Source organism: Tasmannia lanceolata, unplaced genomic scaffold (assembly GCF_043159265.1).
Source record: "Tasmannia lanceolata isolate RefF3 unplaced genomic scaffold, GAP_Taslan_0.1 ptg000012l, whole genome shotgun sequence".
Classification (NCBI taxonomy): Eukaryota; Viridiplantae; Streptophyta; class Magnoliopsida; order Canellales; family Winteraceae; genus Tasmannia; species Tasmannia lanceolata.
The window spans coordinates 42,669,576-42,694,769 of NW_027518689.1; the positions used below are offsets into that span (position 1 = coordinate 42,669,576).

Below are 25,194 nucleotides of genomic sequence, written 5' to 3' on the forward strand. Positions count from 1 at the left end.
AAATTCATGATATTATTTGTTGTCCGAACTTTTTCTTAATTTTATATTTTTATATATTTTATTTTGCAGCTTTTTCTCGATATGAACACAAAAATAACATCCGAGATACACCCTTTTTGATAAATTCCTGAGACAAATATTTGTGACTGGTTCTAAGACTCGAGCAATCTAATCTTTTCACGTAGAGGGTATGCCTTCTTGAAGCTCCTACAAAGCTAAAATGCATCATGGGATAAGAAAATGAGAATCAACAAAATCTAAGAAAATTGATACTCTAAGGGATAACACAAGATCGGGAAAGCTAATAGTATTTTAAACTTGATTACACATACTGTTGTGGATACATTGCTTTCTAGGAAAACAAAAAACAGAGAGGCATTTGCGTAAGAACATGACAGCAGCCTCTGTGGAACCAGAATATTGTTCAATTTGCCGTGTTGGAATGACCAAAGTGTAACTGAATTATACAAGAGTGTCAAATAGCCGACAAAATTTCACCAACAAAATAAAAGGGACTCCTGGTTACCATGGGAACAGATACCCAATAATGGAAGCCAAATGAAAACAAAAAATATCACGACAGAATACAGAACAATTTTGTATAGGCAACCAGGAGCTTCCAGCCCTCCCAAAAGAAAAGCAAAATTGCATGACAAATCAATGCCAAAAATTACACATGCTGGGATGGAAAGACAAGAAATATAAAGAATGCAGAACATCGGCCTGACCTGGTTTGTTGGCACCAAGCGCAAATGGCTGATGAGCCTTCATCAGAGATAGGGGGCGGTTCACCGGGTCAGAGACAACATAACCTTTCGCAGCGCCTGAACTGCAGTATACACATAATACTGGCAGAAGGGTTCATAATCTCCAGAAAATAGCTTGATTAAGTTGGTACGAATAAATGTAACCAAGCCCAAAACACAAACAAGTAGAAAGAGGGCAATCTTTTAATCCAAACCCATAATTCACCCTGTTTCTTGAATAGGATTCGGATTCTTCTCCTCCGACCTGTGATGGAACAGTTTCGCTATAGACCGTCTTTCACAGTCCTACAATACAAAGAAACGAGAACAAAAGGAGTCGTTAAATAATAAACTTCTTTCTGTTTGGTTATTCACTGCTTTTATTATTGTTGTCATGTCATCACAAGGATTATCACCTTGAACATATGGAGATGAAAAGGTTTCCCAGGATTCATCCTTCTCAGCTTCAAGTACGTATATGCAAAACTCAGCTGGTCACGAGGGGTAAACCGTTCGACCTCATTGAACCAAAGACAAGAGAACAAGTTTGACATTGGAGTGTGTGCTCTCACAATGAAAGACCCTTCTGGAACATCTGTTGACAACATAACAGAATTAGAGGCACAAATAAATTCTTCAAAGCTACGAGAATCGCATGATATTAGAAATTTGGGATTTGCTAGGCAATTTCGCGGAAAGCCATTTTGTGGCTGGCTTCTGCATGATAGAACAGCCACTTCAGGTGAATTAAATAAATAAGACAAACATTGCCATAAAAAGACAACCTGTGTGGTTGTTCTCACGTGCAAAAGCCAGCCATGAAATGGCTTTCTGCGAAATTGCCTAGAAAATCCCTAGAAATTTCAATAAGATCCGTACAGCTAGGCAGAAGTTTGTTGGGATCCGAAGCATTGAATCTTTTCAGTCCATCAGCCTGGTAGAAAGCAAACTGTTGGTCTATAATTGTATGGTTGAACTTGTTCAGCTTCTTGTTTTGCATCACCTCTTCCCACACACAGTGCCGATCATAGTGATTGGAGATTGCATATTCAGCACCATGGCGCCAAAGGAAGTATTCCAAGAGGAGGAGAGGGTCTCTTTGGAGTCGCAATTTACCATCCAGCCAGATTGAATATCTGAAGAAAACTTTATTTGGTTATTACTTCATAATCTAGAGGATGTTTGTTTGGAGAATTCACCTACCTACTGAAAGAATAAAAGATTTTCGCTTGGGAACATCTTAGATGATTTACACATCTTATTTTAGTTAAATCAGGAAGTACAGTGCACATGAAACAGATTTCAGCATTTTTTTATTTTGAAATCCTAATGAAAAAATAAATTCAGTTCCAAGGCCTTTTAGAGGGTTGGGAGCATTTTGGAAGATTAAAGAACCTACTTTTAGTGAAATCAGGAAGTCCAGTGCATAGGGAACTGTTTTTCTTGGTTTTCATCTTGAATTCCTTAATAAAAAAGCAATACGGGGTTCCAAACCTTGAAAAAGGTCAGACAGTTCCTCAAAAGCAATACTCACTCATGTCATTCACAATTGACAAAACACCACCATGTATGTGAGATGTCAAATGCAATTCTCAAAGCAAAAAGCAGATAAAAAGAACAAAGCCTTCAAACAAGTGTACATGTCAAGAACGAAGATGTGCAATTAATTTAGTGGGATATTTCTGACAACAACAAATGGTGAATATGAAATCAGTGTTCTTAATTACCAGATGTGAGGGTAAGGTTTCTTAGAGCTCTAGTGGCTTCTTAATCAATATTATGTGTCAAGTGGTAGGGAATTAGAGTTCATAATATGTACAGAAGTATTGAAATCATATTTATGTGATGCAACACCGTGAAGAGAAATTGAGGAAATGGGAGAGAAAAGACGAAAGGGGATAGAATTAGAAGAATAGGGGAAGAAGAGACGAAAATAACATGTAGAAGAGACGAATTTAGGGAGAAGTAGAAGAAGAAGAGAATAATAGACGAATTTAGGGAGAGAAGAGAAGAATATGAGAAGAGGAGAAGAAGAAGAAAACAGTAGAGGGGAGAATCAATCTTTATTAATCATCAAAAGTTACAAAATAAATTGTAAGGAGGCCTATATATAGGCAAATAAACAACCTAAAAGATAGAAACCTACTAAAATAAGAATTCCTAAAAACAATATGGAAAATAAAATCCTAAAAACTAATAACATGGAAATAAAATACTAGAAACTAAATAATGCGGAAATAAATCCTAATATCTGCATCATTCTCCCCTGCTTGAAAAAGAACTCGCCCTCGAGTTCTAGTCCACATGGGTCAAAGATGTAAACAATCTGCTGAAGTAATAGAATACGTAATCCGGCGGAAGCAATCATCATGTCTAACGCTCGAGACAATCGAGAGAAGCATCTGCAAGGGCGGCGGAAGAAGAGGAAAGAAAGGGCCCATGTAGACTCGTGCAAATAGAATCTGTGCTGGAGAAGGAAACTAGTTAGGAAGATCGCAACGTACTCCTCCTGGATCGGTGGGATCGGCATAACATCAATGGGCAGTACCAATCCATAACTAGCCTCAACAAGGTCATCATCTACTGGTATCACATCGGGCGCAATGGAATCAACAACAAAATCATCTGCTAGAATCGTATCCAGTATAGTGATATCAGACGGGCAATCCTCTTGATCAATCTGCATAACAAGTACCTCAGTGTCAGGACAAATCTCGACAATCTGCTCAACTGGCCCAAATATGGTGCAATCCTCCGTAATATATTCTTGATCATCTGTCTCAAGTAATGGCTCATCAAGCAAGGCACTCGCCTCTGACTCATGGTGGTACTCGGTCGACTCTGTCAATGGATCAACCTCATGCGGCTCTGCCAAAATATCTATCTCGACTGTAGAAGTGGCAAAATCTCTCTCTAGATGCTCGGCAATCGATGCGGCAGAAATTTCAGAAGCATTATGTGCAACGATGTCGATATCATCAATCAAATGAGTCTCTAACTCTGGATCGTCCATCTCAGAGCCTGAATCTGAATATGATAGAATCAAAGGCTCAACGTCGATGATCTCATCAATACTAGCATCGTGCTCTGTAAGAATAGCAGCAAGGTGCCTGAATCTGAATATGATGGAATCAAAGGCTCAACGTCGATGATCTCATCAATACTAGCATCGTGCTCTGTAAGAATAGCAGCAAGGTTAGGTGGGATGGATGAAGTAGTGAAGCGGCTCTGCAAATATGACTCGTGCATGTGACACTCGAAATATCGGTTTTCAGCTGCAATTTCAACGTCTCGTGCACGACGTGCTGCGACTTGTCGTTCACGGCGAGCTGCTTCTTCTCGTCGAGTGGCTTTTTCGCGTATCAATCTTTGGTCATACGTTGCTCGCTCACGTTTCAATCTTTGTTGATTTTGATAGTGGTATGTAAACTCATAACGAACATCCTCTCATCGACGAAATGGAGGCTTACACGAAATGGAGGCTTACAAAACTCACGACGCTCATTAATGAAGAAATTCCAATTCGACTTGGCTTCGCGGCACACTGTATCAGTGACTTTCGAATTTTTATTTGATGATCATTACCACAGTACCTATGGTATGCATTAAGTGCATGGATCCAGTCTAAACATGCATTCTCGACATCTCCATAAGCATAGGTACAATCATCAAAATCATAGAAATATGGAACCTGTGGTGCAGAAGAATATCGAGGGTCATATCTATCATAATATGGAGCAGCTGGCGGAGCCATAGGGATCTGTGGCGAAAACTGAAATCAACGGTCTGATCTATCTGACATGTCGAAAGAAGCACAACGCCTGTCTCAGATCTCAAATCGGATGACAGAACGGTGATGATCAGAAGGAAGGGCGCGATGAGATGGCTCTTGAAACTGTCCTGAAGACTGCTGTCCGCTGCTGAAAAATAGGCCGGATGCGCTCTAAAAGTTGTCACTAACAACTTTCGCGTTGAGGTCGAAATCCAATTTTGAGCAGAAGTAGCCCAAACAAGGAGAGAGAAAAACTAATGGAGAGAGGAGACAGGAGAGAGGAGACAGAAACAAAGAGCTGAATTTATTTTTATTTTTTTGCTGGGTGCCGAAAGGTAAAGTGGGGGTAGATAAGGTAAATACTATTTTATAAGGGGATTGTCCTAAAAGAAAATAAGGGGGTCGAAATCTAGTATTATTCATATGTGGGGGGTGCCCAAAGGAAGAAAGGAGGGTGTGAATATAGAAGTCTTTCTTGTTACCTGCAATTGGAGGTTTCCAGGTCAAAACAACTTAAGTTACAAGTTGTAAGTGGTAACTTGCTGTGCAAGCAATAATCCACCGGATGACTACTCTTTCAATAGTTACCTATTAGTCTTTTACTAACTATTTCGATAAGGTAACTTGCCTTTCCCTTTTTCTTGATGAATGACACGTATTGGCAGAAAACAAATAAACCCTTATCTATGGTAACTTTCCTTTTTTCTCTTTCTCGCATATGGGTAAGATACGATTCTTAATATCTTCAAAACTGGAAATTCCTTGAGTTTCCTTGTGCCTCATGAAATCTAGGTGTCCCTCCTCACGATTGCTGAAAAATTTCGCCGGAGAAGATGGGTACTGCCAGCGTCAAATTCCTGCTCCTCCTCCGGAATTGTTGGGTTGAAGGAAGTATTTTTCTGTGTTGCTGGTCTGCTGCAACTGGGGTTGTTTGTATGATGGAAAGTGGTGATGGGTGGCTGTTTTTGTGTGGCAGCAGGTGACTGGTTTTAGGGGGGATTAGGTGAAATCAATAGAAAAGTGCAGGGGGCTGATGTGGGGCTGGAATCCCAAGCCTAATCACTAGGGTGTCGGGTTAGGCTTTCAAGTGTTGGAGGTGGTGGTTAAAGGGGACTGGTTTCAGTTTTCAAGAAGGGAGTTAGGGGTTGATGGTGGTTGGTGGAAGGAAGTTTGCAAACAGCAAGGGTTCGGATACGGGAAAGGTGGAACAGCAGGGGTTTAAACTGGTTTTTTTTTTTTATGAAGATGGGGTTTTGTAGCGACTGATTGTTGGAGATTGTTCAAGTGGCTGAAAATCAGGTTTGTGAAGGGTGTTAGGTTGAGATGGGTTTGGATTATAGGTTTGAACAACAAGGATGGTGGCTGAGATGAAGGTTAGGGTTTCAAGAGGTTGAAGACAATCGAGTTGATTGGGTGAGTCAACTCAGCAGCACGAAAAACACCTTCTTCGCAGATTTTCTTTGCAGATTTTCGGCGAAACACGAGAATCTTCGGATTGAGAAGACTTGGAAAAAATCGCTAGAACTCTTGGATCTTTAGCTCTGATACCAAATTGATGCAGCACCGTGAAGAGAAATTGAGGAAAGGAGAGAGAAATAGACGAAATGGGATATAATTAGAAGAATAGGGGAAGAAGAGACGAAAATAACATGAAGAAGAGACGAATTTAGGGAGAAGAAGAAGAGAAGAATATGAGAAGAGGAGAAGAAGAAGAAAACAGTAGAGGGGAGAATCAATCTTTATTAATCATCAAAAGTTACAAAATAAATTGTAAGGAGGCATATAGGCAAATAAACAACCTAAAAGACAGAAACCTACTAAAATAAGAATTCCTAAAAACAATATGGAAAATAAAATCCTAGAAACTAATAACATGGAAATAAAATACTAGAAACTAAATAATGCGGAAATAAATCCTAATATCTGCATCATTATGTCAAATGTTCCATCTGCAGGTTATCAGGGAGTCGGGATGTTGTTGCATCCAGAATATAGCTCCTTCAAAAGTATGTTCACTTGGTTGGAAATACATTAAACACAAACCAAGAATAGATCGAATGGTAAAAACCCCTTTCTATCTTTTGATTAATTGCTCCTCCAATCAGGGATAAAAAAAATTCCACCAACCTTTGCAAAGAAGTTTGGTTTCTTATTCAGATTGACAGATAAGACTAACAACTTCAGCACTTGTTCATGAAGGATAAAAGTAACTCTATGCTCTCCTCACGGGCCTGTGTACTTTTAAGGATTCTTTGGAGGAGAGGTTTTTCATGGAGGGAGACTTGGCAAATATGATTGCTTGTAAGCTTTCAAGGGGCCTAATGGGTAAGGTTATATGTAGTTGCAGTCTTAATCTTGAGCGATTCGCCGGGCATTATCTAGCCTTAGTTGAGTGTGGATTCTCTGCCCAGGAGGTTTTTCAATCGCTAGGACTTTTCAATATCTATTGTCGAAGGTCCTTGATCTTGCTAGGTCCAAGGTGATAGCCCTGTCGAATCCCAATGGCCTTCCCCCAGATCCCATTTCAGGTCTTTGGGGCGCGTAGAGGTGAGTGATGCTTTTTTGAGAAGACTGGAATTCGGAGCAAGAAAACTCCCAGGAAGGCTGCCTATAGATTTTAATAAGCATATCCTCTCACATCAAAATGGTAGCGACTGGAGGTGCTCGTATTGTGGATATAAAAACTTCGGCATGCGCAACTCTTGTAGGAAGTGCTCTGAATCAAAAGAAGGAAATTGCGGTGGCGAAGGACTAGATCCCGAAGGTTGGAAAGTTTCAGCGTGCGGAGAATAAGGACGGTCCTCCGGGGATCATTGTGCCTTTGGATCTGGTGGAGAATCGAAAGCGGACCCTTAATTGTTGTCTTGTTGGCAGTCTGAAAAATAGCGCATGGCTATTGTAAGAGGTCTGAGGCTGGGCTAAACGATTCTGGGCCCTTCCCCAGCTTAAGAAACCGTTCTCCATTGGCCCATCGGCCATCTTGTTTTGTTTAGAATCTGAATCCCAAGCTGCATCAATCCTGAGGCGCGGAGGAGATGCCCTGGGTGGGTACCTTTCATCTCTTCAATCCTGGTACCTTGCTTTCGATACTGGTGCTAGGGCTATAAGAATTAGATTTTACGATATCCCACTCCATGCCTGGTCTGTTTCTACTGTGGAAGCCTTGGGTCAGCACTTTGGACAGGTTTTGGAGGTTCAGCTTTTTGGGAACCATGACCATTGTTTGACTTTTGCCTCAACCAAGATAAGGCGTCACAGTGGAATTCCTTGCCCCCATATATCAATCTTATGGTAGATTCCGATATCTATCTTGTGGGTGTTAAGGTGGTAGCTGAGGAGAATATTATTAATGAGAACTTGTAGGTGGTGGGAGAGCTTAGTGCCAAGGAAAATTCTGTCTCGCATGAGGGGCCTAGAATTTTTGCTTCCGATAAAGAGTCACCGGAGAAAAACATTTCCCTCGAAAAGGTAGGAATCTCTAAGGAAATTTATGAGGGCAAAATTGTCAGTGACAGGGAGCTGTTAGAAGGGCCCTCAAAGATTTTTGAATCACATTTTGAATTGCCTTTTGAAAAGTTGTCCTGGGTGGTAGAGAGTAGAAAGACATCTTTGTGTGGGCAGATGGGAAGGCGTGGAAAAGTGGCAAATCTGAAATCAGTAAATGCCGAAACACCTGGCCTTAAGGGGAAGGCTTTTCGAAAAGATATCACTGACAATATTGATTTGCAGTCAGTGGAAGACAAAAAGGTTGTAAAAATTAAAAAAACAAATTTAATAATGAGAACAAAAGGAATAAAGAAAAATTGAGGAAATCGAAAGCTTTTAGGGTTCATGACCAAGGAAATCGTGTCAATCTCCCTTGGAAGAGTAAGCGGCTCCGTGTTGGAAAGAGAGGCCCCATGCCTCAAGTCTCGCGGCCCGAGGCACATGTATTGGCCACTAGAGGTGGCCTCTTTTTTTTTTCTTTTTTTAAAGTTATAACCTTTTGACTGCCCCTTTAAAAGCAAAACGACAAGCTACTTCGCTGCCTATAGAGGAGAGTAAAGAGGAGAGTAGAAAGAAAAATTCTATATCCAAAATACATCACTTGTGGGAAGACTTTGACAATTTATCCATTCCCACCATGACCGAGAAAGGAGGGTGCTCAAATAGGAAAAGGAAGTGAGATCAGGTCTTTTCGATCAGAGTAGGAGATCTGGAGCTGTTGAAGGAGTTGGAATACGCTGAGCAAATGGCTTCAGATGAGTTTTTAATACCAAAAGAAATCTCAATGGGGCACTGGAAAAAGCAATGGAAACAATTTAAAAATGATGCAAAGGATAATGCAGAGGACCTTTTTAGGCTAACTGGGAAAAAACTGCCAAGGAATTATTTATTCCTCTCTATAAGCTTCCTCATTTCAAGTGGATGAGGAAAGGCGGGATCGGCGTCATCGTTGGGAAGAGGAGAAGGCGGCTGAGATAAAAGGTTGGAACAGTTGGTGGTGAGTCCGGATAAGGAATCTAAGCTTTCTCGAGATTTGTTGAACCTGGAATTTAGCCAGTTGGTTTGAGAGTGTCTGGATAAGGTAGAAGAAATCAAAGGTAAAGGCAAAGCTGTGGAAGAGAGTTCAGGGCAGCTGTGGAAAGAGGGTATATTTATGAAGAGATTGATGAAATGATGTCCATAGGACGATGTTCGGACAACAAAGAGTATGTTTGTGGCAATGGTGGAAAAGGATTTAAAGGAAAAAAGGGAGAAAGACCAAGGAAAAGGAAATTGGGGTGCGAGTGGCCATGCCTCCAGGCATAATTGTCAACCCATGACTCGACTCGTGACTCGATTTCTTAATTTTATGACTCGTGACTCGACTCGACTCGTGACTCGTAAGAGTTTTTAAAAAGAGTAGAAATTTAGTTGGAAAAAATATCATTATATCTCAAAAGATGAAGCACGTAAAAACAAATATAACCCAATTGTACATAGATAAAGCACTGAGCCAAAAATATCCATCTATCCATAACATTGTTACCTGGAACGGGGTTCGTTTCGGTACGCGGTACGGGAACGGGTACGGGATACGATGGTAGCCTGGTACGGGGTATGATGAGGGTATTCTATGTTGGTTCGCTATTCGAGGTCACGATCAGTTTGGAGAGCTAATTCGGACTCACACACACACACACACTCTCTCTCTACACACACACACTATAATTTCATATATTTTTAAAAGAATATCATTCCATAGTATACACTACATACATTTAATACACAAAATATAAAAACCTCATTTATGTCATACATATTTTTTCAAAAAGAAAGTTCTTGTTGGCATATATGAATATCCTTCCATAGTCCATACATACTACTTCCATTTAATAAACAAAATTAAAAAAAACCTCATGTATGCCCTACATTTTTTTTTTCAAAAATAAAGCTCTAGTTCCAATCCAACCCAAAATATATAAAATTTGTAGCTCTCTCCCCACCTCTCCCTTAGTCTATATGCATCTCTCTCTTTCTCTCCCGCGGGTCGTCATTTTTGGCGATCCGGGTCGCTAGCAAACCACATTTGGGATCATGTGACCCCGGATCGCGAGTCGGAGGGTAGATGGTGAATCCGGTAACTATGATCCATAATATATACTAAGCATGTAACTTTTGAAATGCCATTCACCTTTTCTAGAAAAAGTTTTTCCTGGAAAGTATTTTCCCCTACATCATGTTTTGATCTTTTGATGGGGTGGCGTGGGGCCCATACCCAAGAATAGCATGGGTAGGGTCCACTATTTTACCCTTGATCCGGTGAGCCCACCAACTTTATCCAAACCCATGCATACACCATGGGACCAACTTTTTTATTTTTTAATGGTTTGGACTAATTATTTTACTCCTCATGCTATGATGGGGTGGGGTCCAATATTCAATGACCATGCCTAGGATTGGTGGGGCCCACTGTCTCTACCCAAACCAATGCAGAAAGTGGGGCCCACCATTTTACCCATAATGTTATGGACGAGGTGGTGTCCACCATCCCTACCCAAACCTATGCATTTGACTGGAGCCCGCCATTTTACATCTCATGTTTTGATGGCGTGGGTCCCACCATTTTACTAGTAAATAACTACATGCTTGTAACTTGCATGAACGAAAATAATTAAGTTTTAAGTTCCTGCTTCCAAGTTTTCAACCATCAAAGCAAGAAAGCCCAGGCCCAACTACTCGATTCGACTCTTAAAAGTCATAGTTTTTTTACTCAACTCGGAGCGACTCGTGAGAGTCACCAGATGACTTGTAAGAGTTTTCGACAAAGGCGACTCGCATGGGCAACTCGACTCGAAAGCCCGGTGACTCAACTCGACTCGAGAGTTGACTCGTACGACTCGTAAGAGTTTGACAACTATGCCTCCAGGTAATTAGAGCGTAGATCTCTTTGGTGTAAATAAACTTCTCGTAGGTTTTTTTGTGGAGTTTGGGTCTAAGTTTGTTTTTGTTTTCTCTCTTAGTTGCTTTAGTGGGTTAGTACTTTTCTTTCTTGTGTAGTGGGGTACAGAAGTTTTTTGGGGTAATAGGTCTCAGTTCAAAGATCGGGAGTCTACTTTGGATGCTGGGCACTGGTATTTTGCAATCCCCATGGTTGTAGTGGATAGTTGAGGGTTCTCCTTGGTTCTTTACATCTTTCTGCTACTTGATTTTTAGAGTATGGGATTCTAACGGTTAGACTTGGCATGGTATGCAATTGGGATAATACTAAAGCTATATCCGAGTGTGCTTGAGGAACTTTGTTCCTCGCTACTTTGGGAACAGTTCCCTGGATATTTTTATCCTGTGTCTGAGTTTGGAAAATAGAAAGGTGCACAAATGACACGATGAAGATGCATGACTTGTCTCGGGTCACTTTTATCCTTTTTTCCGTTGTACGGTGCAGTCTAGGGTGCTAGAACACTTGGTATAAAAATGGTGGGATGGATACTCATTTATATCTGGTTTAGTTCGAGTCTGAAGGTTGTAACCTGTGGAATGAAGCATTGAGGCAGGTTTGGTTTTTGTAGTTGTTCTTAAGATCTCCATGGGAAGATCGCAAAGGTTTAGAAATGACCATTGTTTATTGGATTCAGTAAGGGGTGGATTGGTGTCATTATAGATCTATAGCAGTGGAAGCATCTCTGGATAATTCACGGAATTCTTGAATTATGGTGCTGATAGAGCTTTTTGGGTTGGAGGATTATTGTAATGTATAAAGATAATGTCAACCTATAACATCTACAGCTAACAGTGGCCCTGTGGATACTTCTCTTTTGTTTGTCCTTATTTCTATATAAGGCAATCTTTGCCCACAGAGGTTGGATTGTAATTTTTTTTTTGAAAGGTATTGTGATGTAATTTTATCTTTTCTTTAATAAAATCATTGCCTTTTTTCAATTACCTATATAAAATAATAAATTTTTTTGAAAGATAACATATTTCATTGATACTATGAAGATTACATTGGGGACCAGTAGTCTCAGCCTGCATTACATAGAACCTGTATTCATTAAAACAACCACAAGAATAATGTCTAGGTAGAGTTCCACCAGAAGTCAAATGCACTGCTCCACAACTAACAAATTCCACTTGAATAGATTCTTTGGAAATCAATACGCACTCCCTGATACAGTACAACTCAGCGACCTCTCAAGATAGGATCCTTTAATCTCGTAATCCAGCTTCCATTCCAGCCTCCTTCAATCTTTCTATTTTCTCCTCTGCAACTCTGGCTTGCATTGCAAGGAACATTTCTCTAGTCTTTCCTAGGTCCTCTTGGTAAGAGATCCCAAAAACATCTCCAATTGTTAAGAAGTCATTAAAACCCTCCAACTCTAGGTGCCCAGGTTCCTCTATAGTCGACGATATCAATACGCCCTTTCCTTTATCATTTCTACTGGACTCATTAGACGCGTCATTGTTCGTTGACCATCTTCCACTTCTGAATTACCTCGCCTCAGACCCGAGCCAGCACCCAGGTTCTCATGCCTATTTTCCAGAATTAAGATCGCCAAATGTTTCTCTTCCTCCCACAAACGCCTTCGGGTTCGCCTTTCCTTTTCTAAAATCTTATTGAAAATGGGCAAATTACAAAGGGCGTGTGTAGTTCTTCCTCACTGTTCATGGTGGACTAGGAAGGAGACAATCCCGATCTTCGACTGACTTCTGCTCTTTCTTTCATCCACTGCTTCTTAAGAGGAGAAAGTAACACCTCACCAGGAGCAGGCGATTCCTTCCTCGCGAGCTTTTCATTATATTTAAGATTTTTTAGGAAGTCAAGGTCTCCATCCACCAGGGTAATTTCACCCATGGTTGCACTAATTGTATCCTCAACTCGATCTTTACCAGACATACTTGAACTAGGCGAGTTTTACAGAATTCGTAGGTATTGGTGATTTTCGGACTCCAATTTTTTCTTTCTTTCTTTTTTCGATGCATATACTTAATCTTCCTGTTAAGTATTGATAGGCCGCCACGGGTGGCCAGGATGCGAGCGTCCTGCCCGAGACCTCTTCTAAATTTACCTTTACCCAAATGTGTGAGCTTTTCATCGACACTCTTGCCTGCCTTGAGGAACCTATTTTTTAATTTTAGAGCCTTCAGCTCTTTCGCTGACTTTAACCTAAAAGAATCCATAATATCTTTTCTACCTGCCTTTCCTTTTGTGCCACGTGGATATGAAATTAGTGCTTTTGATGCAATCCTTACATTAGGCAGAGACACAACTCCCCTCAGCGTAGCCTCCCTACTTTCTAACGAGACAAGGGCGATCTCAGAGAGGACAGGCGGGTAGGTGTGCAATTCAAAATTTGAAATGGGGTCCACCACCTGATCCGATCCTCGCCCAATGGCCACTGCCACCTTTTCCAATGGATAGACCGCCGCCGGTGAGCCTTTATCGATGGGAATCTGATCGGGTCCCTAAAAAAGGGGCAAATTGTCTTTACTACTCGATTCTTCCACCACCAACATTGTCAGAGAATTTATACTATCCTCAAATACCATCTTAACTCCCACCAAATAAATGCTGGAATTTACCCTTAAATTAATGGATGGAGGGATGGATTTCCACAAGGGGGAAATAACCAGGGCAGAGACAAAGGCCAACTAATGAGTGTGATTCCCAAAAAGCTGGGTCTCAACGACCTGACCCAAATGTAGACCCAGGATCTCCACCGTGGCAGAAGACCATGCATGAAGTGGAATATCATAAAATCGCAACCGAACAGTTCTAGCCCCCGTATTGTATGCCGGGAACTAGGGCTGAAGGGAAGAAAGGTATCCCCCAAAAGCCTCACCTCCTCGTCGAAGAATAGAGGTAGCCAAGGCCTTAGAGTTAAAGCGAAATAGGATGTCTACTGTGCTAATAGCGAAACATTTTTGCAAATCCAGGAGACCCCAAAGCTTTTTGGCCCAATCCCAAACATCTTTTAAGAGCCAGGAGCCAGATTTCAAACTCCCAATAAGACAGCTCTTAAGATTTCTTTTTCTTTCTTCCACTACGGAAGCTGGAACGTCCAAACATCGAACCTCGTCGTGAGTGGCGACTTGGACCTTTTTGGGTCTCCACACTAAGTTAAGATTCTCTCTATTTCTAGGCTCCAAGCATTTTTTGCATATGGTGTGTGAGCCAAAAATTTTATAGTTGCATTGTAAGCATTCCAGTCACTCCCACTCGAGAATGGCCTACGATTAGACTCCACTGCTCTGCGACCAGGTGTCTTCCTAGCCCCAAAATCCAACCTCCTTCCCCTGGTATCCCAGTCTTCCATACTTCCCAAAGAGCCCTCATGCGATCTAGGTGGGAGCCATTGGGACCTTGCCAAATTAGCTTCTTGCCCAAACGAAAACAGGGATCTTCGGCAGCACGGGTTAAAAATCCCAAGGGATTCGAACACTTCCATATCAGAGTAGCCTCCATCTAGGCATGATAGAAAAGGCTCTGATAGCCGCTAAAGGTTAAGTCCACATACACAGAAAAATTCTGACGGTTGCTGAAACTCAGAGACTCCCGGAGGGATATTCCGGCGGCCTCTGAAGACGTCCCTGAAGAGTCATGATCTATTCACATCTTCGTTTTCTAGCAAGGAGTTTTAACTTGTCGAACACCTTCAGATTTTGTAAGTCTGTGAAGACATTGGTTTCTGTTTAAAAGGGCTATATAAAACAATCTTTGCCCACAGATGTTGTGATATAATTTTGATGGCTCTAGCATGGGGAATCCCGAGCCGGGTGGGTATGGTGGAGTCTTGAGAATGAACTTGGGGAGGTCATCTGGGCCTTTGCAGGTCCCATAGAGGTAGAGAATGCTACAGAGGCAAAGCTGCGTGTATTTCACCAAGGTATGAAACTGTTGGTGAGAGATCGACTTAATCATGTGGTGGTAGAAGGGGACCCCTTGAATGATATACGGTGGCTCGAAGGTTCGCACAATCACCCTTGGAGATTTGTTAGGTTTTTCGATGAGATGCTAGATTGGGTGGGTATCTCCTCGATTGTGTTTCAGCACGTTCGTCAATCCGCCAACACAGTGCGGATAGCTTAGCTAGAGAAGGGGTTTTGAAAGAGGTGTTGGTGTTGTTTCACTCTCTTCCTCCCTAATGTCTTTTTTCTTTGTAGTAGTGATTAGCTCTGTTCTCATATGTTTTCTGACATGTATGTATTTTGACCATCTCGGTCCCCCTTCGGTTGCAATAAAATTGGTTATCATTCCAAAAAAAAAATCATTACCTTTTTTTTCAGAAAAAGATATTCCACATGCAATGAGACAAATATTGGTAAAAGTAATGTGGCTACTTGCAATAAGAAATTTAGTGGATCCATGGCATACCAAAATGTAAGGTAAAGGTGATTTGATGTAAGAAACAAGCATTTATAACACATGATAATCTTATTTGGAAAGAGAAAAAATATTGTTATTAGTAATAAAAAATAGAACCACCTAATGTTGATGAGGCTATGCTTTTGCGTACCAAACTGAAAACATCAATTTACAAAGCAACCACATCACTTGTTCTTACCTTGCTGAAGGAAAAAGTCGATGTGCCAAAAGCTTTGGTACTTTCCCCACTCTCCGCATGTCAGTATAAGGTATATTCTTTACTACAACAATTTTCCACAAACCAATATACCCCATTCTATCTGGTTTTTGGCCTTCTGATGACAATGTTTGCAACGCATTCTCATCGATAAACATAACAAAACAAACATTTTTCCTTGACGAATGTGTGACCTGCAATGAATATAATACTGAAAATTAAGCAACAATATAAGATTTTTCTGTCAGAGTTCCTAGAAGAATAATAATCAAAACAAATTTCAAAACCCAAGTTTGCCATTCATTAAGATTGAAAACAAGATACATGCTTCTTAAATATTGAATAATGACGAATCCAACCGAATGGATGGTTCAAATTTCAAATCAACTTCCATGCAACATCAAAACCTTCAAAGGACAAGAAATCTTGATGTGCATACGTCAACAATCTTGGAAGTTGAGTTGAGTTGAGATAGACCTTCAACAGATGTATTGGGGAATAAGTCCTTTGATTGAAATATGTTTACATGCTCGTCTAAGAACGAGGGTACACCTATTGCCTATGCTGTTAAGAACACGGCAAACAAAGATCCAATAGAAAAATATTAACTAATTACAAATGGGAGAAAGCGTATTTTTTTATTAAACTAAAAGTGAGTTTAATCCTGATGCAGAAGACACACACACACAAAGATATATATATATATATATATATATATATATATATATATATATATATATATATATTTACAGTGTGTGTGTGTGTGTGTGAGAGAGAGAGAGAGAGAGAGAGAGAGAGAGAGAGAGAGAGAGCTTTTAGCATGTGGAAATGACCTAACTAATGCCCAATATTTTGCACACGCAAGTAATACTACCTCCGAGCAAGCATATCGATGGGAATGCTTCTTTGCATGCTTTCATGGAAGTGGTGGTTGTTAAAAGGACATATTACCAAAAATGACAAAAGGGAACAAAATGGTCTTAGCATGTGTAGATGTAGAAATGACCAAACTAATGTCTCAAACAGTTTGCAAACACATGTTTTGCTACCCACCAAGCTATGAAGCACAGATATGGGTACGGGGTGCGGGTACGTGGATACATGATTTTTTATTTTTTATTTTAAAGGATACGGGTACGTTGGGGGTACGGTGAATATAATATATATTTTATATTTTATTATATATTTATAAAAAATTAAATAGTGAAATTTAACTGTCGGTCTCCTCTCGTCTCCCAACTATGATTTTCTCGATCACCTCTGGAGAAGCGATACGGCTCCTTCTCTCGTCTCCCAATGACAATTTTGAGGAAATCCAAGATTCTAAAATCCGCATATCCAAACGGCCCCTATGATCTTATCTCCATGTTGAAGATGATCAACAGTGAGGATTTATAAAAGTAGGATACGGTACGTTGGGACTCCAAAGAGTGCGGGTGCACCCGGGTATGCCCTCATTCTCCCGATGATGTTTGGGTGTGTACCGGAGTACCCGGGCGCACCCGCACCCAATACGTACCCGGCACGGGTGCGTGGGACTACGAAGAGTACCCGTGCTTCATAGCCACCAAGCAAATGGATCTAATGGAGAGCTTCTTTGCAAGCTATTATCATCAAAAGGAAATCACAATCTATTGGAAACTCCAGTAGTGGTGGTTGTTACTCTCATGTTACATGTATGTGTGTGTGTGTGTGTGTGTGTGTGTGTGTGTGTGTGAGAGAGAGAGAGAGAGAGAGAGAGAGAGAGAGAGTGATGTTATGATGAAAGTAAAGTTAAAAAACAAGCCTGTAGTTAAAAAAGTAGGTTCGGAAGAAGAGGATCGATCAAGACCTTAAAGTAGGCACCTAAGAGACCGAAACATTATTCCAGATTCAAAAGTGGGCCATATTTGTCACAAAATTGGTTGGGATGGATTATAATGATTCATGTTAAATTTTTTGTGTTTTCTCTTATTTCTTCAATTAAGGTGCAAATGCATCAACTAATAGTCAATTTGATGCATTTGCACACAGACTAGTGAATGAAATTTCACATTTTATGGATTTATGGTTTTAAAATTTTGACATTTTATATTTTTGAAGTTAAAAACTTAAGCTTCTAATTTTGTATATGTGAGATCTTCTTGAACAATCTACAGATTGAAGAAGTCAGACTCTATCATTATGAAAATTACTTATTTTAATTACAAAATTCTTTACAAGAATAAGAAAAAAAATATTTTCAAAACCAAAACTAATCATATATGCATTTTTTTTAATGATATATATGCATGTTAGCTTCTAATTTTTTTTATATGTGAAATCTTCTTGTCCGGTCTGCCTATAGATGGAGTTTTTTTTTCTTCTTTTAAAAAAAAATTAATTAATTGTTTTATTTATTTATGTTAAAGTACCCTTTAAAAAATAAGGAAAAATATATTTCCAAAACGAAATCATTATATTTGCTAATGCGCATGTTACCTTCTAATTTGTTTTTACAAAAAGAAATTATTCTATGTGCACGTAAGCTTCTAATTTCTTTTGTACATGAGATTGTCTTACTTGATCCCATTGATGGGGTTGGATCATTTTCCATTTTTGAAATTTAATTGTTTTATTTATTTTTGCTAGAAAATCCTTTAAATAGAGAAAATATATAATTCCTAAAGAATTATCATATATGCACGTTAGCTTCTAATTTTTTTATATAAATGATGCCCAATCTAATTATTTTATTGACAGACTCGTGTTTTTTATTTTAAAATTAAGTATTTTATTTAGTCCTTAAAATCAGAAAATAATTAGTTTTTCATACTTAAAATATTAGAAAATAATAAATATTTTTAAAAATAATAATAAAGCATTATGGACAAGGAATATAAATAGAATAATCCATACTAGTATTATTATACAGTCTATTTTATAATAATTCATTCTGTTGTTTTATTACACATTGTATTTTATAATATTATCACTAGGTTTTTTTTTATTGTAAACATAAACATTATTAAAACTTCAATAAAAATAACAAAAACAATGCATGTGCAAATTTAGTCATGCCATATTATACATAAAATTTATGCTTCATTTACTCACTATGTGCTATTTTTAAATTTAAAATATATTTTAAAAAAAAGAAATTTTTTTTTTTGTCATTTAGCGTATTGTGGTTCACTTATCCCACCTAACTTGAGCGCCGTAACCATACTCCTGTGTGCAGACCTAGAAGTTCTGGCTAGGTTCAGTCATGAAGCTAGTGGAGTTGGATCTAGCACCTATGTGCTCCGTCTCCAGCTCGGAATGATGAGACAAATCCGAGAACATTTTCATGCTATAGTTATTGAGAAAATCTGCCGGTCAAATCCAATCAAATCATGAACAAATAAACAGAAAATAAATACAAGAAGCAAACAACAAGATGCACGCTGAGATTTTACGTTGTTCGGCCAAGATGCCTATGTCCACGGTCGAGAACACAATCTTTCGCTATGAGAAAACAATATAAAGGATGACAATGGATTAAAACAAATCCGAACCTGCAACACCCCAACCCTTTCCTTGTCCTCTCAACCAAGACCGTACCCGATAGTAACCCAAGAAAAAACCGAAGATGTTCGGAATGCATATTGCTGTTTTTTATTGAATTAGAACCCATATTATGCTCCTAATTCTCAGTAGTCAACCTGTGAACCCTAAGTTTGCACCAAAGTAGCATCAGACACTCGATTCACATCAGAAATATTAGTTTACTATATGGATGTACATGCTTAGTTGACTACCCTTAATTAGGGGTATTTTAGTATTTGGTTATTTCTTGTATTTTCAATGCGATGCTCATAGGTAGAAAGATGAAAAAAAATACATAGTCTCCCATCTTGTCTTTTAGTATTTAATCAAAAGGTTATTACATTTCCCAAAAAGCTCTCAGGGCCCAATTAAAGAAGAAAAGACAGTTGAGTTTGTGCAAATATCAAAATATGGTTGTGTTGATAACATTTCCCTTTCATAAAATATCAAAGATCACATTAGAAGTAGCAATAACCAGGACAGAAGGTATAATTAAAATGGAAAATATAAACATATACCATCATAATAAAATAAGTACTTTATGGAAACACAAAATTCACAGTAAGTACAAAAAATATATATACGCATGAAACGGAAACGGGAAACGCATTATGAGAATTCATTCCCCAATATTTTTTCATGCGTTTCTCGTTTCCATTTCACATTTCGTTTTCCGAATTCGTTTCATATGAATTTTCAAAAGACGATATGAATGAATCGACAATATTTAATAATGGCTAAAAACTCCAAGACATACGATGATAAGGATGATACCCTTACCATTTTGTTAGTAGGTGTTCGCAAGTTATCTGAGTTCCCAAAGATACAAGAAGATACAGCTATGTGGCAACTACGCATGAATCTCACATCATCTTCTGCCAAGTCAAATCCAGTACTTGGGTATCCTTTGGGACCTTTGATAAAGCCACAATTTATTTTTTGATCACGAGCATAAAATGATTCTTCTCTTTCTTGGAGACTCTGATGCCCAGCAAATCTGGGTTCCCAATTTTCTAGTCCATTGGGCCCATATTCTACTTCTGTATACTGCAACGAGAACCTTGAAAATTTTCGGCTCTCTACAGGCTCTACAAGTTGTGTTGTAGAGTTTAAGAACTTCATCTCACAAGACGAACCTGAAGAAAATTAAACATCACAAGAATTTCAGGCAAGAAAAACATAAAATAACAAAGCATTGCTTATTGATAATATACACATGTATAAAGGTTGTCGACTCAAGCATAAAGTAACAAGCTTCAAATTTTAACACAAACTATGAAATGCAGTGATTTATTTGAATAAAATGCTAACTGGTCAAGATACTATAGATTAGACGGTTCAAAATACTATTGCAGAGTGATGAATAAGTTCCGAACAATATTGTGGGTGCTTCAAGCCATAGTTACTGAATCAGGAACTGGTCCAAGTATGAAGAGGTCACAGTTTATAGAAGAGGCTAACTAAAGAAATGCTTATTCAAGTGTTTTGAGATTTTTTCTTGGAGACCTAACTAAAGAAATACCACAACCTTTTAGCATCCAGAGTGAGTTGGAGCCCAACCTTGTGTTTATTGGTCTTGTTGTTGTTGCCTAGTTTCTGTTTTCTTTTCTTATTTAGTTTGTTTAGTTTTTGCATTGTTGCTTTCATGAGGGCTGAGACCTTCTCACTCTTGTAGTTCCCTACGAATTTTTAATATGATTTTATTACCATTAAAAAAAGTAAATGCTAAAAACATTAATCACTCGAACAAAATCTAGAGATGCTTATTCATTTTCCCCACTACAGTAATGTCATTCAGCTTATTATTATTATTATTTTGAATGGTATGTCATTCAGCTTATTAGTAGCATGCTTATTGGCTGTGATATATTTTGTCTCAGTAGTAATTCTCTAAATTATTCTTAATGAACTGTCCCTATAGGACATTTAGATCCTCTTTATTGAAGCGTGTAATTAGGGATCGAGAAGTTCTCCTCAATCCTGGATTTGCAAACCAACCAAACAAGATACAAATAGGGGTGTAAACGAGCCGAGCTTGGCCAGGCTCGGCTCGGCTCGGCTCGGCTCAGGCTCGGCTCGGGCTAGAACCAGGCTCGGGCTCGGCTCGGCTCGGTCAGGCTCGCGAGCGTTACCGAGCTTGGGTTATATTAAGTTCACACCCCTCATCTTCCCTGGACAGCCCTATATAGTGTAATTTCACTACTTTTTTTACACTGTGGGGGTGGTCCAAGTAACAAATGGGGTTCCTAAAATGAAGTGACATATTTTGCCTCCCCCTTTCACTCCCTCGACAACCCTTTTAGTGTATATATTAATATATAATATATATATTTAATATATATTTAAATATTTTAAATTCTTAACGAGCCTTAACGAGCCGAGCCCGAGCCAAAATTGACACCCTTAGATACAAATGAACAAGTAGAAGTCACCCATATGGATGATGAAACAGAAAACTCACTCGAAAATTTAGGGCGCTTCCCTCTTCTTCTCGAATCTGACTTCTTCTCGGAGCTTGCCCTTTTCATAGACTCACCATGAGAAACGCTGTGACGCCTGGATTCCTTTTTAGCATTATCAACACTTTGAGATAGCATAGAGGAACCTTTCTTGAATGTATTAGTGAAAGATTCATCAGAATTATCATCCTCCCCAATGGAACTGGAGTCTCTGATTTGATCATCAAGGGTATCCGAAGATTCTCCAGCAACCTCATCATCATCATGGTCTTTTCTTACATCTGAATAGTCCACATTTTCCTGCTCTCCACGGTTAAATTCTTCCATATGATCATCTTGAGAGTCAAAACCATCATCATACTCGTCATCAAAATCAGCTTCTTCATTTTGCAAGTCCATATCCACACCATCAACCAGGCCATGTTTGTCGCTATTTTCTTGTCTTGCTTGCCCAACATTCTTCAGAGAGGCCTCATACTCAGCTTCATAATGTTTAAGTTCATCACGTCCAGCTTCATTATACAGTCCTATGCTTCTTCTGCTCGCTCCCTGCTTCCCAAGGAACCTTTCACGACCACCCTTGAAAGATAATTGCTTGTTTCCACTCTTGTTTTCCAACCCACGATCCTTATCAGTAGATCGAACATTATTTAGCTCTGAAGCATCTTCATTGTATTCATCATCCCTTCTCCTGTCATCCCTGTCCCAATACCTCGAATCCCTACCAAGTGATACAGAACCCTGACCAAACTTAAGAACTTTAGATCCCACAGTCCGAGACCCATTAGATAGAAAATCTGTTTCACTCTTCACATCATCATCCTCCACACGAAACCTTTGGTACTCTGCACATTCCGCCACATTTACCAATCATTAAAATCTAAAATTACACTTCCAGCTGCATGTTAGACTATGAAATAAATAAAATATTATTAGCTATCAAATCTAATAGCAATAGATGGATTTACTCTACTATGACCACTTGAAAGTCCTTGCAAGATAAAAAAAAAAAAACTCAAATTCTTTATATAGGTAGCATAAGCAAAATCAACCTTTTTCGTAAAATTACATATATGAATCGAGATTCCCTCATTGATCAAAAGGCAGTTTAGTTTATACATTTCAAGCAGAAAAAAAAAATGCTTTCAAAAATCCCTCTTCCTAGGGTTCAACACAGGTAGAAAAAGACATGAAGTTCCATGAAAATGAAGGCGGATAAAGAAAAAAAAAAAAAATTCACGTGTAAATGCATGTTACCTTTCTTGTTGCCATCAGATCTAAACGAAAATTCCCAAAACAACCAAATTTCTCCCATAAACGTCTCAATTCCGAAAAGACAAAATAAAATAAAATAAAATTCCAAAGCAATGCAGATTGCAACCAATTGAATTGATAGAGTGAAGCAGGTGAAGCTACAAAAGAACACGCAAGAACAATTTCTTATTTTTAATTTATATTTTCGTCATTTTATCCGTAGCCTACTTTTTAGGCATCAAATCTTGTTCATTTAGCTTGATTTTGGTCTCATTAGAAAGGTTTTTCAATTACCTATCTAACGAGCCCAAAATCACTCCATTTCTACATGATTTGAGGAAGTCAAACGCAATTTACAGATATAGTGCATGCTATTACGATTTTCGAACTGCATCAGAGATTTAAAAAAGAAAACCCTACCTTTGTCTCTGAAGAGGTAATTGAAGGCGAAAACAGTAACAACAAGAACAAGCGCAAGAATCACAAGAACCGTACTGATCGAGATCTTCGAATTCTTTTCAGAACGAACAGATCTTCGAAATCTTCCTTGCTTGTGCGGAATCCGAATGCCGATTGAGGAGATCTGATCTGAACTCCCGTTGCCGTTGTGAAAATCATGGCCTCGGATTGCGAATCTCTCCGCTCCTGCTTGCCTATACTGAGCCATTCCAACATTGTTTTTCTCCGTCAGAGAAATCGTACAAAAGAACGAACCTCGAGCACTATAACTTGCAGAGATGTTGAAGGCAGGATTTTGAAGGTTTCTGATTTTTTACAGGTTGTTTCTTGCAGAGCTCGTTTTAGGGATTCTAGGGTTTCTGATTTGCCACCGAAGGAGATTTCTCTGTGTTATTCAGTCTCTGTTTTATAGATATGATTATGCTTCAATTTTTTGTTTTTTATTCTTATTTTTCTTTTCCTGATGAGACGAATGCGAGAAGACGAGAAACGGTGACGCAATCGGTTGCTTATATAGAACGGGCGGGTAAAATTACTAAATTACCCCTTCTATTAATGGAAAAAAGTTGTACTCGGTCGGACTAAATGGGTGGGAGGAGAATCTTGGCCGTCCACGTGGCCGATTTTTCGGAGTTATTATTGATCACATCAATTCAGAAAAAAAAAAGCTTTTAAATTGTGATTCCTTCACGAGTTAGATTGATAGTTAAAATGACAAAAATACCCTTGTAAACGATTAAATTTTCAAATAAATCTATCACCGCAAAAGCCTTCCCTGGTTGCGGGAGAGACAGAACCTCTTTATTTAAAGTCTCTTTGCCCGAGAACATGTTAATAAAAAGGGCATTTGTAAATTCGCACCCCCTTTAGGATTATTCGCCCCACTCTAAAGGAGGATATCTTATGTGGCGGACTTTAAGCTATTTAACGTGGCAGGCGTGCGAATTTATCATCGCCCTATTAAAAACTCTTTGCCACTCTTGAACCCTATTCAATGTACTGGGATCTTCAATTTATGAAAAATATCCCTCTAAATTAATCATAATTTTCCTCTAAATCCTGAAAAGAAAATTTTCTGTGAGAAATATTTTTCTTGCAATCCAAACAGGGCCTAAACAGAAAACTCAATGAAAAGAAACTAACAGCAAATTAAGGAAGAACTAAGCCCTAATATTAGCTAGAGCTATAATTAGATTTCAAATGGCAAAATCTTATTGCAATGAAGTGAGGCATGAGGGGTCCACAACAGCATTGTAGGTCCCACCTTTTATTGATTTAAGCAGGCCATTTGATAAAGTCATGCCAGTTATACAATCATAGCATCCAACAATGTGTGTTTTCTTGTCATGAAGTTTTTGACCATCCATGCTTAACAAAACCAAATACACATTATTTTAGGGCCCATTTGGATGCCAAGAAGATTCTGATTTGGATTTTTCACATTTGCAGCCCTTCTTGTGTTGCGATTTGGATCAAGATCAAATCCTTGGATTTCCAAATTAGCGACTAACAGTGAAAAAAATCAGATTTCCAAAATATGCTATGGAAATAAGTAATTGGAAATCCATAGATTTGGTAGTTTCCTTCACCCTCTTTGCTCCTCAACCTTCTCCCCTCCAGTAGGAAGTACCCCCTTCCCTCTCTATTTCTCTCAACATGAGCTGGCAGATCTATTCATTTTGTATTCAAAACTCAATTCCAAATCCAAATACAAAATATGAGGTACCCAAACATGCCCTTAATGTTTGGATTGAACAATTGGCCCGATTTTTGCCTAATAAATGATCCAAAGTGAGGCCCATCAAGTGGAAGGTTCAGATCAATTAGAGATGAGACCTTATACAAAAATTATGCAATGTAAAAAATACCTAATGCAACTACTGAATTTTTTTTATATTAGCTACAAAAAATTACTA

The 25,194-nt window shown here is 38.9% G+C and overlaps 1 protein-coding gene across 1 annotated transcript; it reads right to left on the bottom strand.

The window, feature by feature from the left end:
- Positions 1-282: 282 nt before the first annotated feature.
- Positions 283-23,746, bottom strand: LOC143888290 (uncharacterized). Its single transcript, XM_077392665.1, has 7 exons — positions 23,240-23,746; positions 21,568-22,410; positions 19,887-20,242; positions 15,543-15,754; positions 1,626-1,882; positions 1,163-1,341; positions 283-1,052 (listed from the first exon to the last, which is right to left on the bottom strand). The coding sequence occupies exons 1-7, from the start codon at positions 23,484-23,486 to the stop codon at positions 969-971; spliced, it is 2,178 nt and encodes a 725-aa protein (XP_077248780.1). The 5' UTR covers positions 23,487-23,746; the 3' UTR covers positions 283-968.
- Positions 23,747-25,194: the final 1,448 nt, after the last annotated feature.